This window comes from Vanessa tameamea, chromosome 19, assembly GCF_037043105.1.
Source record: "Vanessa tameamea isolate UH-Manoa-2023 chromosome 19, ilVanTame1 primary haplotype, whole genome shotgun sequence".
Lineage (NCBI taxonomy): Eukaryota > Metazoa > Arthropoda > Insecta > Lepidoptera > Nymphalidae > Vanessa > Vanessa tameamea.
The window spans coordinates 5,062,012-5,074,657 of record NC_087327.1 but is presented as its reverse complement, the minus strand read 5'-3'; the positions used below and the strand labels follow the sequence as shown (position 1 = coordinate 5,074,657).

General features: G+C 33.7%; 1 protein-coding gene across 1 annotated transcript; it reads left to right on the top strand.

Annotated features, from left to right (window-relative positions):
• Positions 1-12: 12 nt before the first annotated feature.
• LOC113396067 (superkiller complex protein 2) lies at positions 13-11,701 on the top strand. The gene is made up of 21 exons (XM_026633844.2): positions 13-191; positions 255-428; positions 510-768; positions 861-1,034; positions 1,575-1,876; positions 2,120-2,232; positions 2,395-2,626; positions 2,853-3,036; positions 3,499-3,636; positions 4,166-4,280; positions 4,894-5,020; positions 5,397-5,501; positions 6,524-6,680; positions 7,368-7,512; positions 7,622-7,944; positions 8,299-8,427; positions 8,776-8,908; positions 9,277-9,451; positions 9,692-10,135; positions 10,413-10,565; positions 11,460-11,701. The coding sequence occupies exons 1-21, from the start codon at positions 150-152 to the stop codon at positions 11,604-11,606; spliced, it is 3,771 nt and encodes a 1,256-aa protein (XP_026489629.1). The 5' UTR covers positions 13-149; the 3' UTR covers positions 11,607-11,701.
• The last annotated feature ends 945 nt before the right edge of the window (positions 11,702-12,646 follow it).

The following is a 12,646-nucleotide window of genomic DNA, read 5'->3' as shown; positions in this document are numbered from 1 at the left end:
AAACGAAGAAATTGTCCTTCGCAATCCTACTTCAATGGTATTTTGAATAAAATTCTCAAATTCAGTCGGTCGCTATTTATAAAATAAGGAGAAGAAGATTGAACGCAAAAAAATAATTTAAATATCAATGATTAGGCGTAACCTAAAAAATGTCCCTTGAACAAGAAGATGAATTATTTTCTGACTTTAAGGTGAGAATAGACTGATTATAATTTATGTTATTAAATACTTAATAAGCTTGCCATATGTTTTAGTCGCCACCGATATTTGAAGATTTAGGAGAAAAAGTAAAAGAATATTTATTAAAACCAGAACGATTATCTATCCATAAATGGGAAAGATCAGAGGCTCATTGGCATAGAAAAACAGACATTGACGACTTGTTCAAAAAACATGAAATAGACTTAGAACTCGATACAACACTTGAAGTAAGTGCATTTAATCATATTATGCTGTTAATATTTATAACCATAAATCTATTGTTCCTTTACTCTTATACATATTTTTAGGTTGTTCGAGACCCAATTACAGGAGAAATAATAGACCTAGAAGAAGTCAGCATACCAATTGATGATGATGAAGAGAATCTATCTATGTCCAGGGCACCATTGCCACCTAGCCTTGCCACTAGAGGTACTACCACTCAAAGTCCATTCCTCCCAGCTGGTTTTGAAGAAGAGCTTCAAAAAATGCTTGATGAAGCTGCAAAGCGTGGAGAGATAACAATCAATTTGGAAGATGATGAAACTGGAAAATTTTTGGGAGAAGGTTACACTTAGTTAATTTTTGATTTTAAACAATTTTTAAAACTTTTTAATTCTATGTGATAATTATAAAAAACTTTAACATATTCATTTTAGAACTGTTGACCACTCTACCGGGTTCAGAAGAAGGTATTATCTTTGCAGCAGATGGAATCACAATACTGGAACAAGACAACAAAGATGAAAGTCAAAACAAAAAGAATGAAGACATTGAATTAGAAATTCCTATAAACTTAGAAGAAGTTGTTGACACTTCTTCACATTTGATAGGTAGAGTATTAATTAAAATAATATTCAAAAAAGAATACCATAGTCTATTTCAATGGAAGGCGTAAAAATAAAAAAACAAATTTGACCTTGAATTGACATGATATCATTGGTCAAGATCTAGAATTATCTATCATTACTGATTTCTAAAAAAATTGTCGTTTGAAAGTCAGCAAAAGTTGTTACTGGTGCTTTGGAAGAAATTTTAATGTTTATAAATCAAATTAAATCATATAAGTGCATAATATAGAAAAGATGATAGAAAATTGCATGGAATAAATAAATGTATGCTTTGTTTATCTTTATACCATCCTCTATTTGAATATAATAAATATTTACTCTAAATTATAGAGCTATTCGATAAATGAAAATTTATGAATATTTCATTTATTTAATTCAATAGCTTTTACATTAAATTTATAAATACATACAAAAATTAAATTAAATTGAAATTCATGAGTTGTTAACTCATGAAAATTAATTATTGGGTGTTTAGTTCAATATCAATATGTATAGTAGAAATAATTAAAATACTTTATTTAGGTCTTTGGAAAGATGATGATGAATCAGAAACACCACAGCCAAAACCGGTCAAAAAAATAGAACTAGATATTGAAAAAGACGAAGAAGAAGAAAATTTCCTTGAAAGTACTATCATAAAGCCTGCTGTAGAACTTCCTGCGATACCAATCCTTAATATAACTACCTCAGCTGTTAAACTTGGAGTAACATCTACTGATTGGGCAGAGATGATTGATGTATCTTTACCTGTACCTGATTTTAAGGAGAAAATAAAAGACATGGCACATTCATATCCATTTGAATTGGATACATTCCAGAAACAGGTAATAGTTATTTAGTTTTGATAATATTGCCATTCTTTTCTAACTATTTGTATACTTATTTCGTTTTGTACTCTTGCATAATAGGGATAGCAAAAGAAAGCATTTATCAATGAAAGTCTTGCATTACCATGTAAATATTATAATATTTTATAAATAGATAGATCTTTAGTATTCAATTTTTGTTTATTGTAAATAGCATTTTTTTTTAATTAAACAATTTTATAACATTTATTTATTTTTAAGGCCATATTGAAGTTAGAAGAGGGTCATCATGTTTTTGTTGCTGCTCATACTTCCGCTGGTAAAACTGTCGTAGCAGAATATGCCATTGCAATGTCTAGGAGGAATTGCACGAGGTTTGTCAAAAAATAAATATATTTCAAATAATAATTTTCTTAAAATTCAATGAAAACTTTCTCTATGAATTATTTCCTTGCTCAGTATTTTTCTTTAATTTATTTATAATTATAGCCTGCTTTTTTAATTTTTGTATTCATATATTTTTTATTTGTTTTAAGAGCAATATATACATCTCCTATTAAAGCTCTCTCAAACCAAAAATACAATGATTTCAACAAAATGTTTGGTGAAGTTGGTCTATTGACGGGTGATCTTCAAATAAACGCAACAGCCTCTTGCCTCGTCATGACCACTGAAATTTTACGCTCCATGTTGTATTGTGGATCTGACGTCACAAGGGATTTGGAATTCGTAATATTTGATGAAGTTCACTATATAAACAATGCAGAGGTGTGCATACATTTTTTTTTTTATTAATAATAAAAATACTAAAATAAAGGTATTATACATTTGAATAAGTTTCACAATTATATATTTGAATTTAATCACATAGTTATAAATTTGTAAGTTTCGGATATTCAATAAATGATAAAATCACTGTACTATTTAATCTAAATGTAAAATAATTGGCACATTTATACTAAACCGACTTAAAGATGATTTGCAATCGTTTCAGCGTGGCTACGTGTGGGAGGAGGTGTTGATCCTACTGCCGGCACATGTCAGTATAGTGATGTTGAGCGCGACGGTACCCAACACGCTGCAGTTTGCGGACTGGGTGGGCCGAACGAAGAAGCGGAAAGTGTTCGTAGTGTCCACACCTAAAAGGCCTGTACCGCTGTGTCACTATCTATATACAGGTAATCATGATCATTTTATTTCATTAGACATTAGTATCAAAAATAGATAATATGCTAATTGTTGCCCGCGGCTTCGCTCGCGTTTCAGGGGTCGTTCGTCAGGCATTAGGAACAAAAAGTAGCCTACGTCCTTCCTTGAGGTTCATATTTTATCATGTTCGATTCAGTAGTTTGGCCATGATGACGTAACAAACAGACAAACAGAGTTAATATTAGTACAGATTATGTTCGTTGTATACGTAAGTAGATACTACAGAACTCTTCAGCTCTAATAGTCTATATTATGTATGGTAGGTCTATGGGCTCTATGCTCAGCTTATTGACAACAGTGACACTTTTTTTCAAATATGCGTTGAGAAATGATTTCGTACCTGCACTTTCTGTACTCTGAATATTTTCAATGCAATACACGGGTATAGTTGGTTATGGTAATATGACAAAAAACATTATTATATTATACAGGATCTGGTGGTAAATCTAAAAATGAAAGATTCATGGTAGTCGATCAAGAGGGTAATTTCCAATTACGAGGCTACAACGAAGCGGTGGCCGCTAAGAAATCTCGGGAGAATGAGTACAAGAAAAGTTTCGGACCCAAAGGTATTTTTTAATTCTCATATTTAGTTTTCATATTCACTCCCCTTTCAGTCGTCAACTTCCCTTTCAGCACTTGCTTCACATAAGTGCCTGCTACTTAAAATCACTTTATTATAGCACATATCTACAGCAGGTATATATAAAAAAAATATATTAAAAACTTGTATTACTTCTAATTTGTCATTAAAATTTTACTAAAACATTAACTTAAACAATTTCACAATGTCTTAAATCTTTAGCGAAAATAATAAGTGTTGGTCGTAAGTAAATAATAAATAAATATACACTGTATCAAAGTAGATAAGAAAAAATAATGTTAGATGTAAATTTAATATGTAAATATTCCATGTGTTTTACTAATAGCTCTGCTATATATATGTTGAGGCAAAGTTGTATGATGATGTACATACAACTTTGCTTCGAAGCAAAATAGCATTTCAACGAATAAATATTCGATCTAAGATCACCCAAGATCTCATCTCATATATATATATATATATATATATAGGTATATATATCAATATTATTTTAGGTGGTAAACAGTTCGGTAATCCGAAAGCAGAACAAACAATGTGGGTGGCATTCATAGACCATCTTCGGAAATCGGACAAGTTACCTGTTGTGGCCTTCACTTTGTCGCGGAATAGGTATTTTATTACTAATAACTATATTGGATTATGATTAAATATATTTTCACGCACGCACAAACGCGTTTAATTTATTAGAACTGTTTTAAAAACTTAGATTCGATTGCATACATACATAATATTCTGATATGTAAAAGTATACTAGCTTTGTTTTCGTTAGTAGAATAATTAGTGAGGAAGTGGTACTTAACTTGAGCTTTGCTAGCAGATAAGTTATCGAATATTTATTACTCAAAAATTCCACGCAACTACAATGTCAGTTGTTCAGCAAAGGAGAAGTAATCTTTAGCGATAAAACCGGTCACCGTGGAGTACTAGGAGCTGACCAAATCTTTTTTGTAACTTTAATTCATCTTCCTTAATGTTAGCCTCGTTGGTCTGGATGGGTATTAGTAATTTGAATAATTATTAAATATAAAAATCAAAAAGAGACTCTCGTAAAAGTAGCGAAAATAACAAATTTAATAATAAAATATATTCTGTTGTACCACTCAGCATTACCGTTGGCCGTACATAACTTTTTTGGCTTTTTTTTACTACTTAGAAAGAGATTAAACAAATTATATAAAACTCATGAAAACTCAACTTTTCTATCTAATGGACACTTTTACAGGTGTGACCAAAATGCAGAAAATTTAATGTCTGTTGATTTAACTACTGCCAAAGAAAAGGGTTACATACGATCATTCTTTGCGAGGTGCCTTCAGCGGTTAAAGGAACCGGATAGAAGATTACCTCAAGTAAGTAAAACTAATCTAAAGACTCCTTCATATAAATGTCACGCTTAATATATATCGTTTGATCACAATCTATCTAAAGATGTTTGTAATCTTACGGTAACATATATATATAACATATATATGTTAAAATGTGTGGTATTTTTATTGGTTTTATGATGTTCTATGTCAATATTATTTAACAGACTGAAACGTTTTATACTTTTAATATACATATCTAGCTCTAGAAATGTTTCATCAACTACTATGTACTGAGAAATGTATATGTGTCTCGCTCTAACAACGTGCTCATAACGTAACAAGGCATTGCCTATCTCCTTACATAAAAATCTGTTAGTACATAAATGACACACTTAATGTTTTTCTTATTTTTTTTTAGGTTATTCGATTACAAAGGGTATTGGAAAATGGTATTGGTGTACATCACAGCGGTATTTTGCCATTACTTAAGGAAATCGTTGAAATGTTATTCCAAACTGGTCATGTGAGTATGAATCTAAAATTAATACAGTATTTCTTTATTTGTGATCGTCACGGTAGCATGCGAAAGCGAACCCGTGGCGCTTACCGAAGAGACGGGGAGGGTACTGCTGATTTTTAGAGGGTATTCTAATATATTTGGCGTCCTGGACACCGGCGAGTCCCACTTACCCCACCCCCACTTTGCGTGGGAAACGCGTAGGCGTTCTTTCAGCGAAAAAATAGGCATTTTTTATATTGCTATGGCATTCACTGTTTTATTCGATTTTTTATCAAGCAACCAACTTTAAACTGTGAACGGGTGCCTTGACTATCGGTAATAGATTTTCTCTTTTTTTATATAATCAATTAATAAAAAAAGTTAAGTTAAGTCCCGAATACTGATTGATTGATTGATTGATTGATGACCGGCTGATTCTGACAGTTCAGTTGTGACATTGGGATTCTTGCTTTTCTTGGCCTTAAAATGATGACACAATACCATCCCCAGTCACAACCTGCTCCAAACTCAGGAACCATGTAGATTCATCAATATGCAGTTCCTTTTAAGGAGTGACGTGAAAATTCTTATCACTTGCGCTGATTTTTTCATGTTAGTATCTCGTACTCTATCTAATGCAGATACTTTTCCCTACCAGATACATTTCTCTAATACTTATGTTTAGACATTTCGCTGTCTGATATGTTACCTTAATGTATCCAGAGTGAGCGTCCACTGCAACAGATTCTCAACCTTGTATAAATAGACTAGGACTTGTTGACATGGTTTTGACAACAAAGTGAGTACCAGAAACGTAATATATCTGACTCCAGTTATATTTGTGGTATAGTTTGAGTGAATTTTCTTTATTTGGTTAAGAAATCTTTTAAAGTAATCAAAAAACATGCAACCATGTATATATTTAACATATACTTTTTATGAGATTCAATGTCCAGTGAATAGAGCGTACTACAGTGGCGCACACACTCGTGCGCTACGTGTAACTGGCATCAGTCCAGGAGGATCATGCTTGGTGCGTTTTCCAGGTGAAGATTCTGTTCGCGACGGAGACGTTCGCGATGGGCGTGAACATGCCGGCGCGCACCGTGGTGTTCGACGACATCACGAAGTTCGACGGCCTGCAGTCGCGCAGCCTGGCGCCCGCGGAGTACATCCAGATGGCGGGCCGCGCCGGACGCAGAGGTCCGCTTCGTGTCACGTACTCGACTCCCTCATGGCCCAGCGTTGTATTAAATAGAGAGAGACATATAGCTTAATACATATATTAACTAGCTGAACCAGCGGCTTCACCCGCGCGCAATTTATAAAACACAAACTTCCAACCCCCTTTTACACCTCAGATGTGGAAATTCGTAAATCCGTTCTTCGCGGATGTCAACACCCTATCAAAATCAAAAATTTTATATAATCAAGTAGGCTTTTACAAGCACTTTTGATGCGTCATTTAACAAACAATATTAAGTGAAGCTACCACCGGTTCGGAATGTAGATTCTGCCGAGAAGATCAGCAAGAAACTCAGTAGTTACTCTTTTTCAACATTTAAAAATACAGTCATGTTAGTTAAATACAATTAAATATGTATGTAATATATCCTGCCTAGAAGTCAACAAATGTTAACTCCACGCTTTTTTATCATCTACCAAATTTCAAGTTTGTATGTATATAGGTGTTATAGTTTCTGAGAATTCGTATTACATAGATCAGTATTAGTAGTTAAGTAGAATAGTGTACTGATTTGACCGCAATCGTACTTCTCAATGACCTAACAACACTAATACCACAACCACCACCTATTAAGTGCGTAATTTTTTTTTATGAAAATTATAATTGTCAATAACGAATTAACCCAGAGTATTTTTGCTCAAAAGGCTTGGATGACACCGGTACAGTCATAATTCTGTGCAAGGAAGCAGTGCCAGATCAAGTGACACTGAAGGGCATGATGCTGGGCACGCCGCACAAACTCTCCTCACAGTTCCGCCTCACATACGCCATGATTCTCAGCTTGTTACGGTAAACATTGTGTATTGTTAAAATTAATATTATTAACCATGTATTGTTTATTTATTCTCGTCGTAATAAAATAAAAGTAATTAAATTCATGATAAAACTTTACTTTTAGTGTTGCAACGGTATCCGTAGAGGGCATGATGCAGCGTTCATTCCGTGAATTCCACCAGATATGCCAAGCAGATAACTACCGCAAACAATTACAAATCGCTGAGAAGGAATACTCAGAGAAGTGCGGTACGCCCCTCCCCTCGCACCTGGGCCCCCTCGCGACCTTCTACGACACAGCGGCGGCGTACATCGACGTCTTGAACGATATAATGCCGATATTGCTGAACCAGTCCAAAGTTGTTAAAGAACTAGTACCTGGGAAAGTACTTATATTGTCGGCTGGACCCTATATCAATCAGTTAGGCATATATTTAAATAATAGTGGTGAGTTATACTATCATATACTTCTCTAAACAGTTACTTAACAATAAAATCAATAACTACTGTAAACTTCCATTTTGATATTGCACAATTATTGAGGGAAATGTGTACTGACTACCAAATAAAATCTTTTACTGAACATGAAATAACTAAATGTATTTCTATGAGATTTTTATTCAAGTTTATTAAAAAATATATAATAAGAATTTCGTAACGAACGACCTTCAATGTATTTTGATGTAATAAAATTACATTCTGTCGTTTTGCCTTAATTCTGTCTTTTGCTGTAATTTCGATATTTTAATTTTATATTTTTAATACAATATAAAGATAAAATTTTCTACATATTCAACTCAGGTCCCAGACAAAGTCCATATAAAGTGCTGGTACTCAACACAGTTGAAGAAGACACTACAAGGTACAATTTCGACGTCGACGAGAACTGGTACCGAATGCTTAGTTTTTCTACACTTTACGAGTACATAGGTAATATATATGTTCTGAATGTATTTTAATTCAAACTCCGATTTTTAATTGAGAATAGGCCTTTAAAGCCAAATATTTCAATTATGATATTTAAAACATTGCTAGTCGCGTTGTTCTCGTTTGTCTAAAGTAGAACTAACAATATTTTTTTAAGAACCGACTAAATAATTTGCTTCTGATAAGCGCATCTATCAATACTATATAGCACAGTAAAGCAACCCATCAGTAAAATTATTTCTAAACAGGGTGCAAAGCTATAAAAATCTATTTCTTGCAGTTTTATAAAATCCACTGCGAAAACCCAAAATAAATGAGTTAAGCGATAATGACAAATGTTATAAATTTTAGGCACAGAAGAAAATACTGCAGATCATACCATACTATGCATAGCGCCAAAGAACGTAATCGCTGTAACTAAAATGAATCTCAAAATTGACGCTAATATTATCATCCAGGACTGGGAGAAGAGGCAGATGCAAAGGTACTTATTACTGTACTTCGTGTTATTATTCCGTCACTCTAACATGACGATGATTATGAGCGACATCGGCCCTGGCAGCAATTCTCAAGGAGGTTTCCCTTCTCCTATACGCAGACATATTATAGTGGACAATGTTTGTGCGCTTAAATATTTACACTCTCTTTGCTCTGTGCTCTCTATTCCCTCACAGAAAATCCGGTTTTATTGTATTGTAACCGATAGCAAAAGTGTCTGAAAAAAAACAGGCTTTATACTCAGTTTATATTGAAAGAGCCGACCCACACGTACTAGCAGGTGAAGTGAAATGAGAGCTCGTAATAAATAACACGCCATATAAAAGTTATAGCAACGTGTGACGGTGTTGCCAGGTTCAAGGACGCGCCGGTGGGCTCGACGTGCGCGCAGGCCGTGCTGGAGCTGTCGCGCGCCTCGCACGCGCTGCGCTCGAGCGGCGCCGCGCCCGCCACCGTCAGCCTCACGCAGGCGCTCGCCATCAGCTCCGGGGAGATCCTGCACGCGCTCGACAACATGAACCGACTCAGGGTGAGCCGCGGACATTTTTATATCAACTAATTCTAACTAGTGTCCCTGGCCTACAGATGGACCACAAATTGGGCGAACCTGAAAAGGCCTAATATAACGTTTGTTACTAAGAATATATTTTTGGTACGCCGGCTTACTAAGAAACTTTGATTTCTTTACTAATAAACCTTTTAAATAGCCATCTAATGCGGGCATTAGGCCGGTGTAAGAAAATATGTTACTACTACGCATCCTTTTCAGGCTGCGCTTGACGTACAAAAGAAGAACACAGATATAGCGAACTTTAAAAATGAATTCGCGATAGTGTACGAGCGGAAACAAGCCGAGAGGAAGCGTGACAAATACAAACGATTACTCTCCTTTGAAAACCTCGCACTGTATCCCGACTACCAGCGCCGTCTCATGGTCTTGCGTGAACTGAACTACATCGATGATCAAGATAATGTGATACTCAAGGGACGAGTCGCTTGCTGTATGGGAACAAATGAACTGATTATATCAGAGCTGGTGTTTAGAAATGTGTTTACAGATAAGAATCCAGCAGAAATAGCGGCATTGCTAAGTTGTTTCGTTTTCCAAGCGAAAACAAGAGTGGATCAAGTTTTGACGGAAAAATTGGCTGCCGGAGTTAAAGCTATTGAACAAATTGATGAAGAGTTGACTGCCATTGAGGCAAAGTATCTGGTACGATTTTTTTACAATTTTAGACTCAAATCAAAGACTATTATTATATTAAGACATAGACAATTATAATGCTTTTTAATCATTTAATAATATATTTCTATCAAAAATGTATATACAAATTTCATGATGATTAGTTAAGTAATTAAGACGTTAAAAAGTAACAAACTAACTCAATACTTACGTAAAATATTAGTTAGAATTTTGCCTCTCTATTATCAGAACTTTATTAATTTTAATAACATTTTTTTCTGATATTAATGAATCCCTATCCTAAAAGGTGGGTCAATTCGAGGGACAAGCGGAACGATTAAACTTCGGGCTAGTTCGCGTGGTATATGAGTGGGCGCTGGAGAAACCGTTCGCAGAGATTATAGACCTGACTGACGTGCAAGAAGGCATTATTGTGCGTTGTATCCAGCAATTGCACGAGGTAAAATATTTTTAATAGTATTAAGTACTTTAAAAACTGGCAAAGCTCTACCGTGTTGCAGTTTTTGATATGGGCGGTGGTAGTCACCTTGTATCAGATGCGCCATCTGCCCGTGTATAATACACCAAAAAATAAATTTGATAATAATTTTAAAATTAATAAAATGAATTTGAGCACAATCTTCTTATAAATTTTTAGGAAAATTTAAAACATCAACAGAATAACCTGTAAATGTTCTCTAATTATAAACAATACTGTGTCTTGTTCTTTCGAATGTTAAAGTAATAATGGGAGAAAGAGAAAAGAGTTTACCTAAACACCCATTAAACAACATTTATAATGTAGGCCCCAAATGAATAACGTGATTACCTTATTTGCTCACGTTGAGAAGGTAGACGACAAAATATTAATATTTTACAATAAGTGGGTCCATCTCCTACCAACTAAAAGACCTAAGTTGCTATTTGTAATTTACCAGGCTAGATTAAAACAAGGCATTTTGAGCAACGTATAATGTTATAAGTTGTAGTGTTTGAGCAAAGTATAATGTTGATAAGATTCAATATCATGTGACGTGCTGTCGTGACGTGTATTCTTATCCTTTTCTCATATACAATTACTGCTTATGAATATTTTTAGTAAATTTGTATTTGTCATAATCTCTATAATATATTATTATAACGACTGTACTAAATAAAATAATAGCAAGTTTCTCTGTGATTTAATATTCGAAAGAAGAAGTCAAAACATGGTTTACCTATATATACCACTACAGTACAATGTTTATTAATAAATGCTATTTATGTACCTATATTCTACATATATATAAAATGTTATATACTGGTTTCCGATTTCTACTATTTTTATTATTTTACCTTGATGTTTTTATTATAGTTACTTGTGGATGTAAAAGATGCAGCAGTGGGAATAGGAGACCCTAAACTACAAGCTAAAATGATGGAAGCATCCACTGCCATTAAGAGAGACATCGTTTTTGCAGCCAGCTTATATACAACACAACGAGAGACTGTTATTTTATAATAAATTTGCATTTTAAAATCATTAATTATTAAAGATCTTGTCATATTAATAATTACAAGATTAATTTGTATTTAAAATAAAATTGTGCAACCTAATAATGTGTCTTAATCTGAACTGTAACTGTATTAGTTATTGAAAATATACATTTAGCATTTCGTTTAAACTATAAACAAAATTATAAACTACACTTTTCTTTGCTCCCTACTTTCCACTCCCAATTTATAGGGATACCATTTTTTATTAAATTAAAAACAGTTAAAGAAAAAGTAAAATTCATTGAAATTACGTTAAGTAATGCAGCAATGATAGAACAAAATAGGGAATCGCATGTCTCCGCTCGCAAGTTTGGAAGGCCTCGTCTAAAAAAAAATTAAAACCGCAAATGGTGGGGCTGTCTTCTAAGCCTGAGATTGTCAGTGAAGTAGAGATGTTTTGGGGAGTTGTATTCATGAAATCATGGAGAAATCTATGAAAACACTAATCAGTGTTGATAATCAACGCACCTTACTTACACGCCTTTACTCAGAAGAGTCTCTGAACATTAAGTAAATAAGGGTGGTTTGGGTTTCCATCAGGCTAAGAAAGCACAACTAGCCACAGCCTTTGTGGATTACAAAAAAGTTGATACAAAAACTATTATGATTTTCATTTCATTTAAACAATATAAAATAGAGTATCCAATTTTAATGTTGCATGAATTTCATTACATATCGTAAAATTTATTAGATAGGCAGAAAAAATACTGTATATTAAGGAGTTCGAAGAATCATTAAAAAAAAAAACAATTATCTTACACTTTATTAAATGATTACAAAATTAAACAAAAATACAAACCCATTTAATTACATAACCTTAATACCAAAATAAAACACCAATCGGTTATACAAACAAAAATACTTTTAGCTACCGTTCTGTACCAAGCCAACGACTAACGAGCATAATGCCCCTTAGTACGCCACCTTATTAAGACTTTTTTTTATATAGTAGAAATGAGTTTCCTAAATGTATTGTATTAACAAAGTAACACTGCTGTAATTGCT

What these genes read in the sequence shown, in the direction of transcription:
- LOC113396067 (XM_026633844.2), top strand. Translation starts at nt 150, where the DNA reads ATGTCCCTTGAACAAGAAGATGAATTATTTTCTGACTTTAAG. An exon ending in TCTAGGAGGAATTGCACGAG is followed by an intron (nt 2,233 to 2,394) that starts GTTTGTCAAAAA and finishes ATTTGTTTTAAG; the next exon opens with AGCAATATATACATCTCCTA. An exon ending in ACTATATAAACAATGCAGAG is followed by an intron (nt 2,627 to 2,852) that starts GTGTGCATACAT and finishes CAATCGTTTCAG; the next exon opens with CGTGGCTACGTGTGGGAGGA.